At 42.4% G+C, this 25,990-nt stretch overlaps 1 protein-coding gene across 2 annotated transcripts in view; it reads right to left on the reverse strand.

The window, feature by feature from the left end:
• LOC128639087 (upstream stimulatory factor 2) overlaps window positions 1-25,990 on the reverse strand; it is a 279,033-nt gene that overhangs the window by 29,422 nt on the left and 223,621 nt on the right. For both annotated transcript variants that reach the window (XM_053691237.1, XM_053691236.1), the window contains exon 9: window positions 24,325-24,456. In XM_053691237.1, coding sequence (XP_053547212.1) covers window positions 24,325-24,456 — 132 coding nt within the window. The remainder of the gene's footprint in view (window positions 1-24,324; window positions 24,457-25,990) is intronic.

Below are 25,990 nucleotides of genomic sequence, written 5' to 3' on the forward strand. Positions count from 1 at the left end.
CATATTCCTCTCACAAACAGAACTCTTCATCTTTTTCTGTTTCAGAGTAAATAGTACATACCAGCACTATTTTAAAACAAACTCTTGATAGTAGAATAAAAAACCAACTATTCCTCGTGGAATGACCAACTTTGCCATTTCCTGTTGGGGAAGAGAATATTCCCACAAGTTATGGATGACGCCGTGGACCGGACATATCAATGTTGGAGAAACTAATATTTTATCACCTCTTTCACTTTACCCTTCCTAGTACTTAGAGTAGGCAAAGAGAATGACTGGGGGGTGGAGCTAAGGGAGGAGCTATATAGACAGCTCTGCTGTGGTGCTCTTTGCCACTTCCTGTTAGCAGGAGGATAATATCCCACAAGTAAAGGATGAATCCGTGGACTCGTCGTATCTTATAGAAGAAAGTGTGAAGAGAGGACCAGGTTGCAGCCTTGCAAATCTGTTCTACAGAAGCTTCATTTTTGAATGCCCATGAGGAAGCAACAGCCCTCGTGGAATGAGCCGTAACTCTCTCGGGAGGTTGCTGTCCAGCAGTCTCATAAGCAAAACATATTATGCTCTTCAGTCAAAAAGAAAGAAGTAGCTGTAGCTTTCTGTCCCTTACATTTTCCCGAAAAAACCACAAACAAAGAAGAAGACTGGTGAAAGTCCTTAGTCGCCTGTAAATAAAACTTTAAAGCACGGATCACGTCCAAATTGTGCAGAAGTCTTTCCTTCTGAGAAGGAGGATTAGGACACAAGGAAGGAACAACAATCTACTGATTAATGTTCCAATCAGAAACAACCTTAGGAAGAAATCCGAACTTAGTACGTAAAACTACCTTATCTGAATGGAAAATAAGGTAAGGTGACTCATACTGTAATGCTGAGAGTTCTGACACTCTCCGAGCAGAAGAAATAGCCACAAGAAATTAAACTTTCCAAGATAGCAACTTAATATCTAAGGAATGCATAGGGTCAAACGGAACCCCTTTAAGAACTTTGAGAACTAAATTAAGACTCCATGGAGGAGTAACTGGTTTGAACACAGGCCTGATCCTGACCAAGACCTGACAAAATGATTGAACACCTGGAACATCCACTAGACGTTTATGTAACAAAATAGACAGTCGAGATCTGACCCTTTAGAGAACTCATCGATAAACCCTTCTCCAGGTAAAGGTATTTACAACAAATCTTATGGTAAATCCTTCTAGTCACAGGCTTATGAGCCTGAATCAAGGTCTCTCTGACCGAATCAAAAAACCCTCGCTTGGATAAAATTAAGAGTTCAATCTCCAAGCAGTCAGCTTCAGAGAAACTAGATTTGGATGAAGGAAGAGCCCCTGAATCAGAAGGTCCTTCCTCAACGGAAGTCTCCAAGATGGTAGAGATGACATCTCCACCAGATCCACATACCAAATCCTGCGAGGCCAAGCCGGAGCTATGAGAATCACCAAAGCCCTCTCCTGTTTGATTCGAGCAATTACCTGAGGAAGAAGAGCAAACGGAGGAAATAGGTATGCTAGACTGAAAGTTCAAGGTACTGCTAGAGCATCTATCAGTTCCGCCTGGGGGTCCCTGGACCTCGACCCGTATCTCGGGAGCTTGGCATTTTTACGGGACGCCATGAGATCCAATTCCGGTTGACCCCACTTGAGAACTATGTTTGAAAACACTTCCGGATAGAGTTCCCACTCCCTCGGATGAAAAGTCTGCCTGCCCAGGAAATCCGCTTCCCAATTGTCCACCCCTGGGATGTGGATAGCAGATAGGTAACAAGAGTGGACTTCAGCCCACTAGATTATTTTGGCTACCTCTGTCATTGCTAAGGAACTCCTCGTTCCTCCCTGATGATTGATGTAAGCCACTGAAGTTATGTTGTCCGACTGGAACCTGATAAACTGGACCGTGGCTAACTGAGGCCAGGCCAGAAGAGAATTGTAGATCGCTCTCAGCTCCAGAATGTTTATAGGAAGAACAGATTCTGACTGAGTCCAAACTCCCTGAGCCTTTAGGGATCCCCAGACTGCTCCCCACCCCAGAAGGCTGGCGTCTGTTGTCACAATCACCCAAAATGGTCTGCGAAAGCAGGTCCCCTGGGAGAGATGATCCAGAGACAACCACCATTGAAGAGAGTCCCTTGTCTCCTGTTCCAGAGTTATTTGAGGAGACAAGTCTGCATAATCCCCATTCCATTGCCTGAGCATGCTTAGCTGCAGAGGTCTGAGGTGGAAACGAGCAAACGGGATGATGTCCATTGCTGCAACCATCAGGCCTATTAACTCCATGCACTGAGCCACTGACAGCCGAGGAGTGGACTGAAGTACTCGACAAGTATCGATAACCTTTGATTTCCTGATTTCTGTCAGAAATATCTTCATGGACAAGGAGTCTATTATGGTTCCCAAGAAAGTGACTCTTGTATCCGGAACTAGGGAACTCTTTACCAAATTTACCTTCCACCCGTGAGTTCTCAGGAAAGATAACACTATGTCGGTGTGGGATCTTGCTCGATGAAAAGATGGCGCCTGGACTAGAATGTCATCCAGATAAGGCGACACCCCTATGCCCTGTGACAGAAGTACCACCAACAGAGACCCCAGAACCTTTGTGAAGATTTTGGGAGCAGTGGCCAGACCGAAAGGAAGAGCCATGAAATGGAAGTGCTCGTCCTGGAAGGCAAATCTTAGGAACTTGTAGTGATCCCTGTGAATAGGAACATTTAAGTATGCATCCTTTAAATCCACAGTGGTCATGAATTGACCCTCCTGGATTAAAGGAAGAATGAAACGAATAGTTTCCATCTTGAAGGACGGAACCTTGAGAAATTTGTTTGGACTCTTTAGATCTAAAATTGGTCTGAAGGTTCTCTCCTTTTTGGGAACCACGAACAGATTGGAATAAAAACCCTGACCTTGTTCCTGTACTGGGACGGGAACAATCACTCCCAGGGCCGAGAAGTCTCTTACACAATGTAAGAACGCCTCTCCTTTTGTCTGGTCTGCAGATAAACTTGAAAGAAGAAACCTGCCTCTGGGAGGAAAACTTTTGAACTCCAATTGGTATCCCTGAGACACTATTGCTATTGCCCAGGGATCCTGAACGTCCCGAACCCAAGCCTGAACGAAGAAGGAAAGTCTGCCCCCTACCAGATCCGGTCCCGGATCGGGGGCATGCCCTTCATGCTGTTTTGGATTCATTTGCTTCTTGGATTTGCTTCTTGGATTGTTTACCTTTGTTCCAAGACTGATTGGGTCTCCATGTAGGTTTAGATTGTTCCTGCTTAGTGGAGGAAGAGAAAGAATTTCCCTTGAAATTTCGAAAGGAACAAAAATTACTCGGTCGTCCTTTTTGTTTGTTTCTCTTATCCTGAGGAAGGAGATGACCCTTACCCATAATATCAAAGATAATTTCCGTCAGGCCAGGTCCAAACAAGGTCTTCCCCTTGTAAGCAATCGCTAGAAGCTTAGACGACACGTCCGCAGACCAAGGTTTTAACCAGCTGCCAGCTTAATAATCTGAAGGGAAGCATCCGTAATAAAAGCATTAGCTAGCTTCAGAGCCTTTATCCTGTCTTGGATCTCCTCCAAAGAAGTCTCAGTCCTGAGAGACTCAGACAGAGCATCAAACCAATATGCTGCCGCACTAGTGAAAGTAGGCAATGCACGCAGCAGGCTGCAACAGCAGACCCTGGTTACATAAATCTTTTTAAGTAAACCCTCTATTTTTTTGTCCATAGGATCTTTGAAAGCACAACTATCCTCTATGGGAATAGTAGCTCTCTTGGCTAAAGTGGAAACAGCCCCTTCCACCTTAGGAACTTTTTGCAAGCCTCCTTGAAAGAGTCAACTATGGGAAACCTCTTCTTAAAAATAGGGGATGGGGAAAAGGGAATGCCTGGTCTCTCCCACTCCTTAGTAACTATCTCCAAAGCTCGCTTTGGAACCGGAAATACGCCTGAGTAAGAAGGAACTTCAAAATATCTGTCTAATTTACTAGACTTCGCAGGGGCAACCACAACCGTGGAGTCACAGTCGTCTAAAGTAACCAAAACCTCCCTGAGTAATAGGCGTTCTAGTTTAAACCTAAAAGTTACAACCTCCGAGTCCATCAGAGGCAATGAACTTTCTGAGTCTGAAATGTTGCCTTCAGATGGAACCTCAATACCCTCCTCCTCAGGTCCTTGGGAGGGTACTTCAGAGATTGCCACCATAACATCAGAAACCTCATTCACTGTATGTCTGGCTTTCCTCTAATGTTTGCCTTGCAGCATTGGGAAAGCAGACAACGCATCAGAAATTGTGGAAGACATGAGATCAGCTATGTCTTTTAAGGTAACTCCAGCGGGTGCTAGAGCAGAAGTACAGGGCACTGCTTGAGCGGGCGATAAAGTTTCGCACGCATGGGGAGAAAGCTGCGGCATACTTTGAATCTCATCATTAGACTCTTGAGAAACATCCGCTTTTGAAAAATTTTGCTCATGAAAAATCTTTTCCCTATAACTTAAAGCCCTCTCAATACATGAGGGACAGAAAGGGATTGGTGGTTCCACATTATAATCCAAACACATGGAGCAAGTAACACTTTGCAAGTCTGCTGTGTCCACACTGACTGACAAAAACATAAATCTGCAATAAAAACTTAACGGCTAGATTACGAGTCTTGCATTAGCCTTAAAAAGCAGCGTTGAGGGGTCCCAACGCTGCTTTTTAACGCCCACTGGTATTACGAGTCCGGCAGGTACAGGTGTACCGCTCACTTTTCTTCTGCGACTCGAGCTTACCGCAAATCCCCTTACGTCAATTGCGTATCCTATCTTTTTAATGGGATTTGCCTAACGCTGGTATTACGAGTCTTGGAAGAAGTGAGCGGTACACCCTCTCCTGTCAAGACTAATACCGCATTTAAAAGACAGTAGTTAAGAGTTTTATGGGCTAACGCCGTAACATAAAACTCTTAACTAAAGTGTTACAAAGTACACCAACACCTATAAACTACCTATTAACAACCCCTAAACTGAGGCCCCCCGCACTTTAATAAATTATTTAACCCCTAATCTGCCACTTTAATAAATATATTAACCCCTAAACCGCCGCACTCCCGCCTCGCAAACACTAGTTACATTTTATTTACCCCCAATCTGCCGTCCCTAACATCGCCGACACCCATCTACATTTATTAACCCCTTATCTGCCGTCCCCAACGTAGTCGCTACTATATTAAATTTATTAACCCCTAAACCTAAGTCTAACCCTAAATCTAACCCTCCTAACTTAGATATAATTTACTTAAAATGAAATAAAATTACTACAATTAAATAAATAATTCCTATTTTAAACTAAATACTTACCTATAAAATGAACCCTAAGCTAGCTAAAATATAACTAATACTTACATTGTAGCTATCTTAGGGTTTATTTTTATTTTACAGGCAACTTTGTATTTATTTTAACTAGGTACAATAGTTATTAAATAGTTTACTAATTAATAACTACCTAGCTAAAATAAATACAAAAGTACCTGTAAAATAAAACCTAACCTAAGTTACAATTACACCTAATACTACTACTATAATTAAATTAATTACCTAAACTAACTACAATTAATTACAATTAAATCAAATAAACTAAAGCACGAAAAACAACAAACACTAAATTACAGAAAATAAAAAAAATAATTACACAAGTTTTAAACTAATTACACCTACTCTAATTCCCCTAATAAAATAAAAAAGGCCCCCAAAATAAAAAAATTCCCTACCCTATACTAAATTACAAATAGCCCTTTAAAGGGCCTTTTGCGGGGCATTGCCCCAAAGTAATCAGCTCTTTTACCTGTAAAGAAAAATACAATACCCCCCCCAACATTAAAACCCACCACCCACACACCCAACCCTACTCTAAAACCCACCCAATCCCCCCTTAATAAAACCTAACACTACCCCCTTGAAGATCACCTTACCTTGAGCCGTCTTCACCCAGCCGGGTACAAGTGGATCTCCAGAGGGGCAGAAGTCTTCATCCGATCCGGCCAGAAGATGACATCCAGACCGGCAGAAGTCTTCATCCAGGCAGCATCTTCTATCTTCTTCCATCCGAAGTGGAGCGGGTCCATCTCGAAGACATCCAACGCGGAGCATCCTCTTCCACCCAACGGCGACTGAAGAATGAAGGTTCCTTTAAGTGACGTCATCCAAGATGACGTCCCTTCAATTCCGATTGGCTAATAGAATCATATTAGCCAATCTGAATTAAGGTAGGAAAAATCCTATTGGCTGATGCAATCAGCCAATAGGATTGAAGTTCAATCCTATTGGCTGATCCAATCAGCCAATAGGATTGAGCTCGCATTCTATTGGCTGTTCCAATCAGAATAGAATGCAAGCTCAATTCTATTGGCTGATTGCATCAGCCAATAGGAATTTTCCTACCTTAATTCCGATTGGCTGATAGGATTCTATCAGCCAATCGGAATTGAAGGGACGCCATCTTGGATGACGTCACTTAAAGGAACCTTTATTCTTCAGTCGCCGTCGGATGGAAGAGGATGCTCCGCGTCGGATGTCTTCAAGATGGACCCGCTTCGGATGGAAGAAGATAGAAGATGCAGCCTGGATGAAGACTTCTGCCGGTCTGGATGTCCTCTTCTGGCCGGATCGGATGAAGACTTCTGCCCCTCTGGAGGTTCACTTGTGCCCGGCTGGGTGAAGACTGCTCAAGGTAAGGTGATCTTCAAGGGAGTAGTGTTAGGTTTTATTAAGGGGGGATTGGGTGGGTTTTAGAGTAGGGTTGGGTGTGTGGGTGGTGGGTTTTAATGTTGGGGGGGTATTGTATTTTTCTTTACAGGTAAAAGAGCTGATTACTTTGGGGCAATGCCCCGCAAAAGGCCCTTTTAAAGGGACAGTCTACCATAGAATTGTTATTGTTTTAAAAGATAGATGATCCCTTTATTACCCATTCCCCAGTTTTGCATAACCAACACTGTTATATTAATACACTTTTTACCTCTGTGATTACCTTGTATCTAGGAACCTTCTTCCAGCCCCCTGATCATATGGCTGTGACTGTTTATTATCTATTGTCTTTCATTTAGCATTGTGTTGTGCTAAATCTTAAATAACCCCCTGTGCCTGAACACAGTGTTATCTATATGGCCCACGTGTACTTTGTGTTGAAAAGAGATTTAAAAAGCATGTGATAAGAGGCAGCCTCAAAGGCTTAGAAATTAGCATATGAGCCTACCTAGGTCTAGTTTAAACTAAGAATACCAAGAGAAAAAAGCAAATTTGGCGATAAACGTAAATTGGAAAGTTGATTAAAATTAAAAGTCCTATATGAATATTGAAAGTTTAATTTATACTAGACTGTCCCTTTAAGGGCTATTTGTAATTTAGTATAGGGTAGGGAATTTTTTTATTTTGGGGGGCTTTTTATTTTATTAAGGGGATTAGAGTAGGTGTAATTAGTTTAAAACTTTTGTAATTATTTTTTTATTTTCTGCAATTTAGTGTTTGTTTTTTTTCGTAGTTTATTTAATTTAATTGTATTTTATTGTAGGTAGTTTAGGTAATTAATTTAATTATAGTGTAGTGTTAGGTGTAATTGTAACTTATGTTAGGTTTTATTTTACAGGTATTTTTATATTTATTTTAGGTAGTTATTAAATAGTTAATAACTATTTAATAACTATTCTACCTAGTTAAAATAAATACAAACTTGCCTGTAAAATAAAAATAAATCCTAAAATAGCTACAATGTAATTATTAATTATATTGTAGCTATCTTATGGTTTATTTTATAGGCAAGTATTTAGTTTTAAAATAGGATTTATTTAATTGTAGTTATTTTATTTAGATTTATTTAAATTATATTTAAGTTAGGGGGGTGTTAGGGTTAGACTTAGGTTTAGGGGCTAATAACTATTATAGTGGCGGCGGCAGATTAGGGGTTAATAAATGTAGTTAGGTTGCGGCGGCGTTGGGGGGGCAGATTAGGGGTTAATAAATATAATGTAGGGTTCGGCGATGTTGGGAGCAGCAGATTAGGGGTTCATAAGTATAATGTAGGTGGTGGCAGCGGTGTACGGAGCGGCAGAGTAGGGGTTAATTATAATGCAGGTGGCGACGATGTCGGGGGTGGCAGATTAGGGGTTAATAAGTGTAAGATTAGGGGTGTTTAGACTAGGGGTTCATGTTAGGGTGTTAGGTGTAGACATAAAATTCCTTTCCCCATAGGAAACAATGGGGCTGCGTTAGGAGCTGAACGCTGCTTTTTTGCAGGTGTTAGTTTTTTTCCAGCTGGCTCAGCCCCATTGTTTCCTATGGGGAAATTGTGCACGATAACGTTTAGCCAGCTTACCGCTACCGTAAGCAGCGCTGGTATTGAGGTGAGATGTGGAGCTAAATTCTGCTCTACGCTCACTTTTTTGTGGCTAACGCCGGGTTGAAAAAAAACATAATTTATGCTTACCTGATAAATTCCTTTCTTCTGTTGTGTGATCAGTCCACGGGTCATCATTACTTCTGGGATATTATCTGCTCCCCTACAGGAAGTGCAAGAGGATTCACCCAGCAGAGTTGCTATATAGCTCCTCCCCTCTACGTCACCTCCAGTCATTCGACCAAAGACCAACGAGAAAGGAGAAGCCAAGGGTGTAGTGGTGACTGAATTATAATTTAAAAAATATTTACCTGCCTTAAAAAACAGGGCGGGCCGTGGACTGATCACACAACAGAAGAAAGGAATTTATCAGGTAAGCATAAATTATGTTTTCTTCTGTTATGTGTGATCAGTCCACGGGTCATCATTACTTCTGGGATACCAATACCAAAGCAAAAGTACACGGATGACGGGAGGGATAGGCAGGCTCATTATACAGAAGGAACCACTGCCTGAAGAACCTTTCTCCCAAAAATAGCCTCCGAAGAAGCAAAAGTGTCAAATTTGTAAAATTTGGAAAAAGTATGAAGCGAAGACCAAGTTGCAGCCTTGCAAATCTGTTCAACAGAGGCCTCATTCTTAAAGGCCCAAGTGGAAGCCACAGCTCTAGTGGAATGAGCTGTAATTCTTTCAGGAGGCTGCTGTCCAGCAGTCTCATAGGCTAAACGTATTATGCTACGAAGCCAAAAAGAGAGAGAGGTAGCAGAAGCTTTTTGACCTCTCCTCTGTCCAGAATAAACGACAAACAGGGAAGAAGTTTGGCGAAGATCTTTAGTTGCCTGCAAGTAGAACTTGAGGGCACGAACTACATCCAGATTGTGTAGAAGACGTTCCTTCTTTGAAGAAGGATTTGGACACAAGGATGGAACAACAATCTCTTGATTGATATTCCTGTTAGAGACAACCTTAGGTAAGAAACCAGGTTTAGTACGCAGAACTACCTTGTCTGAGTGAAAGATCAGATAAGGAGAATCACAATGTAGGGCTGATAACTCAGAGACTCTTCGAGCCGAGGAAATAGCCATTAAAAATAGAACTTTCCAAGATAACAATTTTATATCAATGGAATGAAGGGGTTCAAACGGAACACCCTGTAAAACGTTAAGAACTAAGTTTAAACTCCATGGCGGAGCAACAGTTTTAAACACAGGCTTGATCCTAGCTAAAGCCTGACAAAAGGCCTGGATGTCTGAATTTTCTGACAGACGCCTGTGTAACAAGATGGACAGAGCTGAGATCTGTCCCTTTAATGAGCTAGCCGATAAACCCTTTTCTAAACCTTCTTGTAGAAAAGACAATATCCTAGGAATCCTAACCTTACTCCAGGAGTAATCTTTGGATTCACACCAGTATAGGTATTTACGCCATATTTTATGGTAAATCTTTCTGGTAACAGGCTTCCTAGCCTGTATCAGGGTATCAATAACCGACTCAGAAAAACCACGTTTTGATAAAATCAAGCGTTCAATTTCCAAGCAGTCAGCTTCAGAGAAGTTAGACTTTGATGTTTGAATGGACCCTGAATCAGAAGGTCCTGTCTTAGAGGTAGAGACCAAGGCGGACAGGATGACATGTCCACTAGATCTGCATACCAAGTCCTGCGCGGCCATGCAGGCGCTATTAGAATCACTGATGCTCTCTCCTGTTTGATCTTGGCAATCAATCGAGGAAGCAGCGGGAAGGGTGGAAACACATAAGCCATCCTGAAGTTCCAAGGTGCTGTCAAAGCATCTATCAGAACCGCTCCCGGATCCCTGGATCTGGATCCGTAGCGAGGAAGTTTGGCGTTCTGGCGAGACGCCATGAGATCTATCTCTGGTTTGCCCCAACGTCGAAGTATTTGGGCAAAGACCTCCGGATGAAGTTCCCACTCCCCCGGATGAAGAGTCTGGCGACTCAAGAAATCCGCCTCCCAGTTCTCCACTCCCGGGATGTGGATTGCTGACAGGTGGCAAGAGTGAGACTCTGCCCAGCGAATTATCTTTGATACTTCTATCATTGCTAGGGAGCTTCTTGTCCCTCCCTGATGGTTGATGTAAGCTACAGTCGTGATGTTGTCCGACTGAAACCTGATGAACCCCCGAGTCTTTAACTGGGGCCAAGCTAGAAGGGCATTGAGAACTGCTCTCAATTCCAGAATGTTTATTGGCAGGAGACTTTCCTCCTGACTCCATTGTCCCTGAGCCTTCAGAGAATTCCAGACAGCGCCCCAACCTAGAAGGCTGGCGTCTGTTGTTACAATTGTCCAGTCCGGCCTGCTGAACGGCATCCCCTTGGACAGATGTGGCCGAGAAAGCCACCATAGAAGAGAGTTTCTGGTCTCTTGATCCAGATTCAGAGTGGGGGACAAATCTGAGTAATCCCCATTCCACTGACTCAGCATGCACAATTGCAGCGGTCTGAGATGTAGGCGTGCAAAGGGTACTATGTCCATTGCTGCTACCATTAAGCCGATCACCTCCATGCATTGAGCTACTGACGGGAGTTGAATGGAATGAAGGACACGGCATGCATTTAGAAGCTTTGTTAATCTGTCTTCTGTCAGATAAATCTTCATTTCTACAGAATCTATAAGAGTCCCCAAGAATGGAACTCTTGTGAGAGGCAAGAGAGAACTCTTCTTTTCGTTCACTTTCCATCCATGCGACCTTAGAAATGCCAGAACTAACTCTGTATGAGACTTGGCAGTTTGAAAGCTTGAAGCTTGTATCAGAATGTCGTCTAGGTACGGAGCTACCGAAATTCCTCGCGGTCTCAGAACCGCTAGAAGGGCACCCAGAACCTTTGTGAAGATTCTTGGAGCCGTAGCCAATCCGAATGGAAGGGCTACAAACTGGTAATGCCTGTCTAAGAAGGCAAACCTTAGATACCGGTAATGATCTTTGTGAATCGGTATGTGAAGGTAAGCATCCTTTAAATCCACTGTGGTCATGTACTGACCCTTTTGGATCATGGGTAAGATTGTCCGAATAGTTTCCATTTTGAACGATGGAACTCTTAGGAATTTGTTTAGGATCTTTAAATCCAAGATTGGCCTGAAAGTTCCCTCTTTTTTGGGAACCACAAACAGGTTTGAGTAAAACCCTTGTCCTTGTTCCGACCGCGGAACCGGATGGATCACTCCCATTAATAATAGATCTTGTACACAGCGTAGAAACGCGTCTTTCTTTATTTGGTTTGTTGACAACCTTGACAGATGAAATCTCCCTCTTGGGGGAGATAATTTGAAGTCTAGAAGGTATCCCTGAGATATGATCTCTAGCGCCCAGGGATCCTGGACATCTCTTGCCCAAGCCTGGGCGAAGAGAGAGAGTCTGCCCCCCACTAGATCCGGTCCCGGATCGGGGGCCCTCGGTTCATGCTGTCTTAGGGGCAGCAGCAGGTTTTCTGGCCTGCTTGCCCTTATTCCAGGACTGGTTAGGTTTCCAGCCTTGTCTGTAACGAGCAACAGCTCCTTCCTGTTTTGGTGCAGTGGAAGTTGATGCTGCACCTGCTTTGAAATTCCGAAAGGGACGAAAATTAGACTGTCTAGCCTTAGCTTTGGCTTTGTCTTGAGGTAGAGCGTGGCCCTTACCTCCTGTAATGTCAGCGATAATTTCTTTCAAACCGGGCCCAAATAAAGTTTGCCCCTTGAAAGGTATATTAAGTAATTTGGACTTAGAAGTTACATCAGCCGACCAGGATTTTAGCCACAGCGCCCTACGTGCCTGAATGGCGAATCCTGAATTCTTAGCCGTAAGTTTGGTTAAATGTACTACGGCCTCCGAAATGAATGAATTAGCTAGTTTAAGGACTCTAAGCCTGTCCGTAATGTCGTCCAGCGTAGCGGAACTAAGGTTCTCTTCCAGAGACTCAATCCAAAATGCTGCCGCAGCCGTAATCGGCGCGATGCATGCAAGGGGTTGCAATATAAAACCTTGTTGAACAAACATTTTCTTAAGGTAACCCTCTAATTTTTTATCCATAGGATCTGAAAAAGCACAGCTATCCTCCACCGGGATAGTGGTGCGCTTAGCTAAAGTAGAAACTGCTCCCTCCACCTTAGGGACCGTTTGCCATAAGTCCCGTGTGGTGGCGTCTATTGGAAACATCTTTCTAAATATAGGAGGGGGTGAGAACGGCACACCGGGTCTATCCCACTCCTTAGTAACAATTTCAGTTAATCTCTTAGGTATAGGAAAAACGTCAGTACTCGCCGGTACCGCAAAGTATTTATCCAACCTACACATTTTCTCTGGTATTGCAACAGTGTTACAATCGTTAAGAGCCGCTAAGACCTCCCCTAGTAATACACGGAGGTTTTCCAATTTAAATTTAAAATTTGAAATATCTGAATCCAATCTGCTTGGATCAGAACCGTCACCCTACAGAATGAAGCTCTCCGTCCTCATGCTCTGCAAGCTGTGACGCAGTATCAGACATGGCCCTAGGATTATCAGCGCACTCTGTTCTCACCCCAGAGTGATCACGCTTGCCTCTTAGTTCTGGTAACTTAGCCAAAACTTCAGTCATAACAGTAGCCATATCTTGTAATGTTATCTGTAATGGCTGCCCAGATGTACTAGGCGCCATAATATCACGCACCTCCCGGGCGGGAGACGCAGGTACTGACACGTGAGGCGAGTTAGACGGCATAACTCTCCCCTCGCTGTTTGGTGAAATTTGTTCAATTTGTACAGATTGGCTTTTATTTAAAGTAGCATCAATACAGTTAGTACATAAATTTCTATTGGGCTCCACCTTGGCATTGGAACAAATGACACAGGTATCTTCCTCTGAATCAGACATGTTTAACACACTAGCAATAAACATGCAACTTGGTTACAATCTTATTTAACAAAAACGTACTGTGCCTCAAAGAAGCACTAAACGATTAAATGACAGTTGAAATAATGAACTGAAAAACAGTTATAGCATCACTCTTTAAAAACAACACAACTTGTTAGCAAAGGTTTGTTCCCATTAGTAAAGTAACACTAATTAAATTTTAAACATAAAAATCACAGAGCAACGTTTTAAAACACAGTCACTACATAAGTCTCACAGCTCTGCTGAGAGAATCTACCTCCCTTCAAAAGAAGTTTGAAGACCCCTGAGTTCTGTTAGAGATGAACCGGATCATGCAGAAAATACAAGAGTAACTGACTGGAAATTTTTGATGCGTAGCAAAGAGCGCCAAAAACGGCCCCTCCCCCTCACACACAGCAGTGAGAGAGAAACGAAACTGTCATAATCAAAACAAGCAAACTGCCAAGTGGAAAAATAATGCCCAAATATTTATTCACTCAGTACCTCAGAAATGCAAACGATTCTACATTCCAGCAAAAACGTTTAACATGAATTAAATACCTATCAAAAGGTTTAATGTACTTTTACAGAGTAATTCCGGTGAAATACCATCCCCAGAATACTGAAGTGTAGAGTATACATACATGTCATTATAACGGTATGGCAGGATTTTCTCATCAATTCCATTCAGAAAATAAAAACTGCTACATACCTCAATGCAGATTCAACTGCCCGCTGTCCCCTGATCTGAAGCTTTTACCTCCCTCAGATGGCCGAGAAACAGCAATATGATCTTAACTACTCCGGTTAAAATCATAAGAAAAACTCTGGTAGATTCTTCTTCAAACTCTGCCAGAGAAGTAATAACACGCTCCGGTGCTATTGTAAAATAACAAACTTTTGATTGAAGTTATAATAAACTAAGTATAATCACCATAGTCCTCTCACACCTCCTATCTAGTCTTTGGGTGCAAGAGAATGACTGGAGGTGACGTAGAGGGGAGGAGCTATATAGCAACTCTGCTGGGTGAATCCTCTTGCACTTCCTGTAGGGGAGCAGATAATATCCCAGAAGTAATGATGACCCGTGGACTGATCACACATAACAGAAGAAACCTGTAATACCAGCGGTGTCTTAAGGTAGCGTTAAAAAAAAGGCTTGTTAGCACCGCACCCCTGTTACCGCAAAACTCGTAATCTAGGCGTAAATTTTTTTAAAAAAAAAGTTTAAATGTAAAAAATTTTACTGCGCCTTTAAATTTTAAAAATAAACTTTTTTACTGCGAGTGCTAAAAACGAGTTTAAAGCATATTTTAAGGCAAAAACCATAAAAAAAAGAAAAACTGCACCCCTACACCTCAGCAGCTCTGCTGGGGCGCCTACCTTACTGCCAGACCGGAGTCTCTCTCTTCCAGCAAACAATCCATTAGAGCAGCAAACGATGCAGCAACCTTCCTAACTCAGAAACTCTTGTTCCTTATGTAAAAACAAGCGCTTCCAAGCAGAACAACTATCCGGTGTGCATCCGGTGTGACCTCCAGATAGAGACGCAGTTTAGATAGTGAGCGCGCCAAAACCGGAAGACCCGACCATCGTGGGCGTGGCTAAACTAATAGTAGCCTTGCCGGGCGTAAAATAGTAAGAAATAACGCCATAAAGCTCGTCTCCCAACCCCAGTACATGCTGTCTTGTTTTCTCAGATTCTGAGAGTAGAATGTGTCCCAAGGTGCCTATGTTTGCCCTGCAACAATAAGCCCCATATGTGTATACTTAGAAGTGCTCCTTTTCCTCAAGTCCCAGGAAAAAAATCAAGCACTTACCTCATATGTCTGCCTGACAGCGAAGGCAGTTCACCAGGTTTGAGGGGTCCTATCCCACACATTGACCTGTGAAGAAAAATAAATTCCTGACTATAAATTCCTCAGGTTTTCATGGTTAGGGAAGCAATAATATGGGAGGCGCAGTGAGAATTATGTCCCACAAGTTCCCATTGCTCTAAAGCCACCAAATGCCCTACTGAAGAGACTGATATGGACTACGGCTACGCCCCAGGACAAAGCAGCACAATCTTGCACTACTTTAAAAATAATAAACTCTTGACTGAAGAATCTTTTCTAACACCTCACTTTACCACATCCTATCACTAACGTAGGCAAAGAGAATGACTGGGGTGGGAGGGAAGGGAGGAGCTATTTAACCGCTCTGCTGTGGTGCTCTTTGCCTCCTCCTGCTGACCAGGAGGTGAATATCCCATCAGTAATTAACATGATCTGTGGATTCGTGTCTTAAAAAAAAAAAAAAACGGTTATTATAGGAAGGAACAAGGGCACTCATCTTCTGATGTCCGGGAAGACACCACAGCAATTCCCGATCTGATCACTGCCAGGATAGCTTCCACTGGGAGCTGTGGCAAGGCCAAATGGAAAAGCCACAAACTGAAAGTGTTTGACAGAAAGTCAAAACTCAGGAACCAAGAACTGACCCTCTAGGGCCAAAGAAGAATAGAACCACTGGTTACCATTCTAAAGGACGGTACCTGAGAAACTTAAGGAGACACTTTAGGTCTACCATAGAAAATTCTTAGTTTTTCGGGAACCAGAAAGGAAGAGAGCGCCCAAACGAGCTTCAAAAATGCCTCACTATTATCTGGCTTGCAAATAAAAAGGAGAGAAGGAACCTGCTTCAGGGAGGAAGGAATGATTCTATGTGTGAACCCTGAGATACTATGTCTGTCTGTCTAGAGCATTTCACATCCATGTGTGAAGACCAAGAGATTCAGCCCCCCACCTGGTCGGAAGGGGGCAAACTCCTTTAGGTCCTTTTATCTATGCTTGTAGCTTAAGGCGAAAGCCGCCCAGAGGTCAGCCTTGAGAAAGGTGTACTGTTATACTCATATTGAGTCTTGAACTTGGATAATACAAAATAACTGCAGCTGGTTTCAAACTGCAAACCTTCCACTTGCTAGGCAGTTAAGCTAACCATCAGGCTACTACACCCGCCAAAGGACTCTTAGAAAGGACCCTTCCCATACCAGACTATTCCAGTCTGATCAGGACCTAACAGGGGACTTACCCTTGAAAGGAAGCGTCAGAAACTCAGAATAAAAAAACCACTGATCAAGAATATAGGCACAACACACTGCAGCTGGCACTGGGCAGCCAGATAACTTGGCTCCTGACTAAAACTAGCAAGCAAGCAACAGAAATAACGAATTGGTTAGCATAAGTCTCAATTCTGTTCTAGACCTCTTCCAAAGGAGTTCCATCAAATTGGAATCAGACAAGGCGTTGCACCCTAAGATGTCTCACTTGCAACAGTAGTAATACAACTTCTACGGAAGTCTACAGCTTAGTCAAATTATCCTGAAAGTAACAGTTATCCCCTCTGGGGAACATAGTTCTCTTAGCCATAGTAGAAATGTCCTACTACTAAACATTACAGAAGCCCAAACCCCTTCACCATAAGGACACAATTTAAAAGTGCAGTCTCTCCCCTAGATAGAAGGCAAAAGGCACTTACCTGCATTTCAGTCCTCCGGCTGTCGGACGACCTCACCAAGTATGAGAGGATGCCACTCCTCACAGAGATCTGTGGAAAAAAAGAAAGAGTAAACCTACTCAGGGTTTCTATACCAGGGCAGCAACTTGTTAGGAAAACGCAGCAAAGCACACTTTACAAGTTCCTAACTGCTTAAAAGCCACCACTGCCCTACTGAAGAGACTAACGTGGAGTACGGCTAGACCCATCTTGAGAGGAAAAGATCAGAGCAATTCTACTCTGACTTTCAAAATAAAAAAATCTTGATTGAAGTGAAATAAATCAATTTTCTTTAGACACCAAACATTTCATCTCGAGAGGCAAAGAGAATGAATGGGGTTTATGGGTAGGGAAGTGATACTTAACATCTTTGCTGTGATGCTCTTTGCCTCTTCCTGCTGACCAGGAGTGATATTCCCAACAGTAATTGATGATCTGTGGACTCACTGTGTCATTAGAAAGAAATCCACATCAATATAAAAATGGCAATGTTTAAAGGGATATTGTAATGTCAATAAGGACTAATTTATTAGAGCATGTAATTTTTTTACTACTTGCAGTGGTGCTATATGTTTAGCTCACAGTAAAGGGGTTAGACAAAGTCCTGCATAGAAGCTGCAGAAAACTGCTGGTCTGAGAAGGAAACAGCCAGGAGCCAAAACGGCAGTGGCAGTCACACATCCCTCTCAATCACTGGTTGAGTTAAGCTTGGGAACAGCAGTGCTGGAGGCTCACAAGTATGACTTTACCTATGTGTTTTACCCCTTTGCAATGGCTAAACAGTGTTCCACATATTGGAGCATGTCATTTTGCACTACAATGTCCCTTTTAAAGCTCACTCTACATTAAACAAACAAAAAAAAAAAGCAGAGAACTGTCATTAAGAACATTCATTTTGCTAGTAAAACCTTAAAAATCAAGTTATATATTCAGATTAAAAGTGATAGGAAAGTCAAAATTAAAAACTTTCATCAACATTTTTAGAATATCTGAACTGGGGCACAGGTGAAACAATCAGCTGATTAGTAAACATGGTTACTTAACCTGCTCTCACCCAAGGTAATCCTGAAAACCTGGCATGTTGGGGAGTCCTGAGGACAGGTAACTGATTGACACTATTCTAATAATTATAGGTTTCCACCTTAAAAAGAAAATTTTCAAAACTTTGTATTTTACAAAAGAAAGACCAAAATTTCCTCCATAATAAATATGATGCTGACACAATTAAGGCACTTTTGTGAAATTAAAAAGATGCTTTACTGGTTATTACAGACAGACATAGCCATGGGATTACTTAGATTGGCCAAAAATTTAGTCATTGCAATGAATTTGGTGAAGGTAGTTCTTGTGCACTTAAAGTTATAGTAAACTATGCTATTATTAAATAATACATCTACTAAAATGGACTGAACTATGTTATTATTAAATAACAGAATTTATGTTTACCTGATAAATTACTTTCTCCAACGGTGTGTCCGGTCCACGGCGTCATCCTTACTTGTGGGATATTCTCTTCCCCAACAGGAAATGGCAAAGAGCCCAGCAAAGCTGGTCACATGATCCCTCCTAGGCTCCGCCTACCCCAGTCATTCGACCGACGTTAAGGAGGAATATTTGCATAGGAGAAACCATATGGTACCGTGGTGACTGTAGTTAAAGAAAATAAATTATCAGACCTGATTAAAAAACCAGGGCGGGCCGTGGACCGGACACACCGTTGGAGAAAGTAATTTATCAGGTAAACATAAATTCTGTTTTCTCCAACATAGGTGTGTCCGGTCCACGGCGTCATCCTTACTTGTGGGAACCAATACCAAAGCTTTAGGACACGGATGAAGGGAGGGAGCAAATCAGGTCACCTAAATGGAAGGCACCACGGCTTGCAAAACCTTTCTCCCAAAAATAGCCTCAGAAGAAGCAAAAGTATCAAACTTGTAAAATTTGGTAAAAGTGTGCAGTGAAGACCAAGTCGCTGCCCTACATATCTGATCAACAGAAGCCTCGTTCTTGAAGGCCCATGTGGAAGCCACAGCCCTAGTGGAATGAGCTGTGATTCTTTCGGGAGGCTGCCGTCCGGCAGTCTCGTAAGCCAATCTGATGATGCTTTTAATCCAAAAAGAGAGAGAGGTAGAAGTTGCTTTTTGACCTCTCCTTTTACCGGAATAAACAACAAACAAGGAAGATGTTTGTCTAAAATCCTTTGTAGCATCTAAATAGAATTTTAGAGCGCGAACAACATCCAAATTGTGCAACAAACGTTCCTTCTTTGAAACTGGTTTCGGACACAGAGAAGGTACGATAATCTCCTGGTTAATGTTTTTGTTAGAAACAACTTTTGGAAGAAAACCAGGTTTAGTACGTAAAACCACCTTATCTGCATGGAACACCAGATAAGGAGGAGAACACTGCAGAGCAGATAATTCTGAAACTCTTCTGGCAGAAGAAATTGCAACTAAAAACAAAACTTTCCAAGATAATAACTTAATATCAACGGAATGCAAGGGTTCAAACGGAACCCCCTGAAGAACTGAAAGAACTAAATTGAGACTCCAAGGAGGAGTCAAAGGTTTGTAAACAGGCTTAATTCTAACCAGAGCCTGAACAAAGGCTTGAACATCTGGCACAGCAGCCAGTTTTTTGTGAAGTAACACCGACAAGGCAGAAATCTGTCCCTTCAGGGAACTTGCAGATAATCCTTTTTCCAATCCTTCTTGAAGGAAGGATAGAATCCTAGGAATCTTAACCTTGTCCCAAGGGAATCCTTTAGATTCACACCAACAGATATATTTTTTCCAAATTTTGTGGTAAATCTTTCTAGTTACAGGCTTTCTGGCCTGAACAAGAGTATCGATAACAGAATCTGAGAACCCTCGCTTCGATAAAATCAAGCGTTCAATCTCCAAGCAGTCAGCTGGAGTGAAACCAGATTCGGATGTTCGAACGGACCCTGAACAAGAAGGTCTCGTCTCAAAGGTAGCTTCCAAGGTGGAGCCGATGACATATTCACCAGATCTGCATACCAAGTCCTGCGTGGCCACGCAGGAGCTATCAAGATCACCGACGCCCTCTCCTGATTGATCCTGGCTACCAGCCTGGGGATGAGAGGAAACGGCGGGAACACATAAGCTAGTTTGAAGGTCCAAGGTGCTACTAGTGCATCCACTAGAGCCGCCTTGGGATCCCTGGATCTGGACCCGTAGCAAGGAACTTTGAAGTTCTGACGAGAGGCCATCAGATCCATGTCTGGAATGCCCCACAGCTGAGTGACTTGGGCCAAGATTTCCGGATGGAGTTCCCACTCCCCCGGATGCAATGTCTGACGACTCAGAAAATCCGCTTCCCAATTTTCCACTCCTGGGATGTGGATAGCAGACAGGTGGCAGGAGTGAGACTCCGCCCATAGAATGATTTTGGTCACTTCTTCCATCGCTAGGGAACTCCTTGTTCCCCCCTGATGGTTGATGTACGCAACAGTTGTCATGTTGTCTGATTGAAACCGTATGAACTTGGCCCTCGCTAGCTGAGGCCAAGCCTTGAGAGCATTGAATATCGCTCTCAGTTCCAGAATATTTATCGGTAGAAGAGATTCTTCCCGAGACCAAAGACCCTGAGCTTTCAGGGATCCCCAGACTGCGCCCCAGCCCATCAGACTGGCGTCGGTCGTGACAATGACCCACTCTGGTCTGCGGAATGTCATCCCTTGTGACAGGTTGTCCAGGGACAGCCACCAACGGAGTGAGTCTCTGGTCCTCTGATTTACTTGTATCTTCGGAGACAAGTCTGTATAGTCCCCATTCCACTGACTGAGCATGCACAGTTGTAATGGTCTTAGATGAATGCGCGCAAAAGGAACTATGTCCATCGCCGCTACCATCAACCCGATCACTTCCATGCACTGAGCTATGGAAGGAAGAGGAACGGAATGAAGTATCCGACAAGAGTCTAGAAGTTTTGTTTTTCTGGCCTCTGTTAGAAAAATCCTCATTTCTAAGGAGTCTATTATTGTTCCCAAGAAGGGAACCCTTGTTGACGGGGATAGAGAACTCTTTTCCACGTTCACTTTCCATCCGTGAGATCTGAGAAAGGCCAGGACGATGTCCGTGTGAGCCTTTGCTTGAGGAAGGGACGACGCTTGAATCAGAATGTCGTCCAAGTAAGGTACTACAGCAATGCCCCTTGGTCTTAGCACAGCTAGAAGGGACCCTAGTACCTTTGTGAAAATCCTTGGAGCAGTGGCTAATCCGAAAGGAAGCGCCACGAACTGGTAATGTTTGTCCAGGAATGCGAACCTTAGGAACCGATGATGTTCCTTGTGGATAGGAATATGTAGATACGCATCCTTTAAATCCACCGTGGTCATGAATTGACCTTCCTGGATGGAAGGAAGAATAGTTCGAATGGTTTCCATCTTGAACGATGGAACCTTGAGAAACTTGTTTAAGATCTTGAGATCTAAGATTGGTCTGAACGTTCCCTCTTTTTTGGGAACTATGAACAGATTGGAGTAGAACCCCATCCCTTGTTCTCTTAATGGAACAGGATGAATCACTCCCATTTTTAACAGGTCTTCTACACAATGTAAGAATGCCTGTCTTTTTATGTGGTCTGAAGACAACTGAGACCTGTGGAACCTCCCCCTTGGGGGAAGTCCCTTGAATTCCAGAAGATAACCTTGGGAGACTATTTCTAGCGCCCAAGGATCCAGAACATCTCTTGCCCAAGCCTGAGCGAAGAGAGAGAGTCTGCCCCCCACCAGATCCGGTCCCGGATCGGGGGCCAACATTTCATGCAGTCTTGGTAGCAGTGGCAGGTTTCTTGGCCTGCTTTCCCTTGTTCCAGCCTTGCATTGGTCTCCAAGCTGGCTTGGCTTGAGAAGTATTACCCTCTTGCTTAGAGGACGTAGCACCTTGGGCTGGTCCGTTTCTACGAAAGGGACGAAAATTAGGTTTATTTTTTGCCTTGAAAGGCCGATCCTGAGGAAGGGCGTGGCCCTTACCCCCAGTGATATCAGAGATAATCTCTTTCAAGTCAGGGCCAAACAGCGTTTTCCCCTTGAAAGGAATGTTAAGTAGCTTGTTCTTGGAAGACGCATCAGCCGACCAAGATTTCAACCAAAGCGCTCTGCGCGCCACAATAGCAAACCCAGAATTCTTAGCCGCTAACCTAGCCAATTGCAAAGTGGCGTCTAGGGTGAAAGAATTAGCCAATTTGAGAGCATTGATTCTGTCCATAATCTCCTCATAAGGAGGAGAATCACTATCGACCGCCTTTATCAGCTCATCGAACCAGAAACATGCGGCTGTAGCGACAGGGACAATGCATGAAATTGGTTGTAGAAGGTAACCCTGCTGAACAAACATCTTTTTAAGCAAACCTTCTAATTTTTTATCCATAGGATCTTTGAAAGCACAACTATCCCTATGGGTATAGTGGTGCGTTTGTTTAAAGTGGAAACCGCTCCCTCGACCTTGGGGACTGTCTGCCATAAGTCCTTTCTGGGGTCGACCATAGGAAACAATTTTTTAAATATGGGGGGAGGGACGAAAGGAATACCGGGCCTTTCCCATTCTTTATTAACAATGTCCGCCACCCGCTTGGGTATAGGAAAAGCTTCTGGGAGCCCCGGCACCTCTAGGAACTTGTCCATTTTACATAGTTTCTCTGGGATGACCAACTTGTCACAATCATCCAGAGTGGATAATACCTCCTTAAGCAGAATGCGGAGATGTTCCAACTTAAATTTAAATGCAATCACATCAGGTTCAGCCTGTTGAGAAATGTTCCCTGAATCAGTAATTTCTCCCTCAGACAAAACCTCCCTGGCCCCATCAGACTGGGTTAGGGGCCCTTCAGAAATATTAATATCAGCGTCGTCATGCTCTTCAGTATCTAAAACAGAGCAGCCGCGCTTACGCTGACAAGTGTTCATTTTGGCTAAAATGTTTTTGACAGAATTATCCATTACAGCCGTTAATTGTTGCATAGTAAGGAGTATTGGCGCGCTAGATGTACTAGGGGCCTCCTGAGTGGGCAAGACTCGTGTAGACGAAGGAGGGAATGATGCAGTACCATGCTTACTCCCCTCACTTGAGGAATCATCTTGGGCATCATTGTCATTATCACATAAATCACATTTATTTAAATGAATAGGAATTCTGGCTTCCCCACATTCAGAACACAGTCTATCTGGTAGTTCAGACATGTTAAACAGGCATAAACTTGATAACAAAGTACAAAAACGTTTTAAAATAAAACCGTTACTGTCACTTTAAATTTTAAACTGAACACACTTTATTACTGCAATTGCGAAAAAACATGAAGGAATTGTTCAAAATTCACCAAATTTTCACCACAGTGTCTTAAAGCCTTAAAAGTATTGCACACCAAATTTGGAAGCTTTAACCCTTAAAATAACGGAACCGGAGCCGTTTTAAACTTTAACCCCTTTACAGTCCCTGGTATCTGCTTTGCTGAGACCCAACCAAGCCCAAAGGGGAATACGATACCAAATGACGCCTTCAGAAAGTCTTTTCTAAGTATCAGAGCTCCTCTCACATGCGACTGCATGCCATGCCTCTCAAAAACAAGTGCGCCACACCGGCGCGAAAATGAGGCTCTGCTTATGCTTTGGGAAAGCCCCTAAGGAATAAGGTGTCTAATACAGTGCCTGCCGATATTATTATATCAAAATACCCAGATAAAATGATTCCTCAAGGCTAAATATGTGTTAATAATGAATCGATTTAGCCCAGAAAAAGTCTACAGTCTTAATAAGCCCTTGTGAAGCCCTTATTTACAATCGTAATAAACATGGCTTACCGGATCCCATAGGGAAAATGACAGCTTCCAGCATTACATCGTCTTGTTAGAATGTGTCATACCTCAAGCAGCAAGAGACTGCACACTGTTCCCCCAACTGAAGTTAATTGCTCTCAACAGTCCTGTGTGGAACAGCCATGGATTTTAGTTACGGTTGCTAAAATCATTTTCCTCATACAAACAGAAATCTTCATCTCTTTTCTGTTTCTGAGTAAATAGTACATACCAGCACTATTTCAAAATAACAAACTCTTGATTGAATAATAAAAACTACAGTTAAACACTAAAAAACTCTAAGCCATCTCCGTGGAGATGTTGCCTGTACAACGGCAAAGAGAATGACTGGGGTAGGCGGAGCCTAGGAGGGATCATGTGACCAGCTTTGCTGGGCTCTTTGCCATTTCCTGTTGGGGAAGAGAATATCCCACAAGTAAGGATGACGCCGTGGACCGGACACACCTATGTTGGAGAAAATACATCTACTTAAATGATGGACTGTATATAGGTCTCCTTTTAAAACCCTAACTAAACTTGTGCACTGCCCCCCTGTAAAACTATTTTTTTTTTTTTTAAATGATGATGCAGAATCTGCAGGTTTCTTGCTTTACAGACACAGGAGCACGCTACCATTGAGAGCAAGTAAAACGGTTGCATTTTTAACAACATAGCTTATATATTACTTGAATGGTTTCAGCCATACAAATCTCACAGACAGAACATTTGTGAATGTCTCACCCCTCAGAAACATACTGACCTGTTGTCTTAACAGCTCATTGTCCATCTGTAATCTTTCTGTCTCCTTGTAGGTTTCTTGCATACGCTGGTTTGTCTGGCGAAGCTCACGAATGTAGTCACAAGCTTTAGACAGAATGCCCCCTTTACTTTGCTACAATATAAACAGAAATTCCAGTAAACAAAGATATGAGTGCTGCGCAACAAAAACAAATCTTAAATTAGTTTAGGGGTGCAACTACCACAGCTGAAACGCACTTTGAGGACACACATTTGTCTACTTATGTATGTAAATACAACTGTTGTATAGTGCTTTTAGTTATGCGTTAGAGACATGAAAAAAATTGAGATTGTAATATATATTATAAAAAAATACAATATATTTTCCTTATTTATTTTTGCTCTTTTTTAAACTTAATTCTGAGAATTGTAACTAGAAGTGCACAATGTAGAGTTCGCAAGCTGAATCCTGCTACAAGTGTGTCTCTAATGGGCCTCAGAATAAACGATTAGATAATGCTACACACAAAAAAAACCTGTGGCAAACTTTGCTACTCCAGCAGTAAGACCATAGGGGCACCTTTAAACATGTTGTGTAGTGGTGCGGGGGGGGGGGGGGGAATAAAAACTGCAGCACAGTGTTTATGCACAAAGTTTTCTCGCTTTGTTAATTTATTTTGTAATTACAAGGGGGTTTCACAACTAATTTTATTATCCAGAATTAAAATGATTCTATACAGAACTGAGGAAAAAAGTAACATTAAAAGCTTGTGTCCATAAATAATAAGAACAGAGTATATTGAGAGTTGTGCACAGCAAACTTACCAGTGCTGAGCAGAATAAATAAGTGCACTCACTAGAAGACGGTCTCTGCTAGTTTCCCCACAGAGCACCAGAATGCAGTCGTCGTTTTGAAGAATTACAATACATTTTATTTTATTATGTAACCTGTCAGAGTAGCTCAAATCATGAGGCTCTAAGCTCCTCATTACTTGTTAATTACAACACAAAAGCTTGAAAACTTCTATCTGAAAGGGACAGTAAAGTCAAAAATAAACTTTAATGATTCAGATAGAGCATGCAATTTTAAAACGACTTTCCAAATGACTTTTGTTATCAAATTTGCTTCTTTCTCTTTGTATTCTTTATTAAAGAGTTAAACTAGTGAGGCTCAGGCGTGTGTATGTTTCCTTAGTACGCTATGGCAGCAGTGTTTTGCAACATTGTATAACAAAGCTACAAATAATGTTGCAAAACACTGCTGCCATAGAATACTAGACACGTGCACACTCCTGAGCTCTAATGAGCCTATCTAGTTTTACTCTTCAATAAAAAAGACACCACGAGAACAAAGCAAATTTGATAATAGAAGTTGTTTAAAATGACATGCTCTATCTGAATCATGAAAGTTTAATTTTGACTTTACTTTCCCTTTAACGGTGTTATGAACAAACATGAGCTTCTGTTCTTTGGATTTTTTCCAATTTATTCTACTTTAAATATGCCACTCTAGGTCTAGAAGATACTCGCTGAACACTGCCCTCTGGTGAGGTTTTACAGCGTTTTCTACAAACAAAAATGCCTCTGAATTCTTTATACATCACAATTTAAACTAAACATTCTCTAAAATTTATAGAAAATTTGCCAGCAGACACAAACTACTAGACAAATCTACACTGTCAATTCAA

This window comes from Bombina bombina, chromosome 8 (assembly GCF_027579735.1).
Source record: "Bombina bombina isolate aBomBom1 chromosome 8, aBomBom1.pri, whole genome shotgun sequence".
In the NCBI taxonomy this organism is placed as follows: Eukaryota; Metazoa; Chordata; class Amphibia; order Anura; family Bombinatoridae; genus Bombina; species Bombina bombina.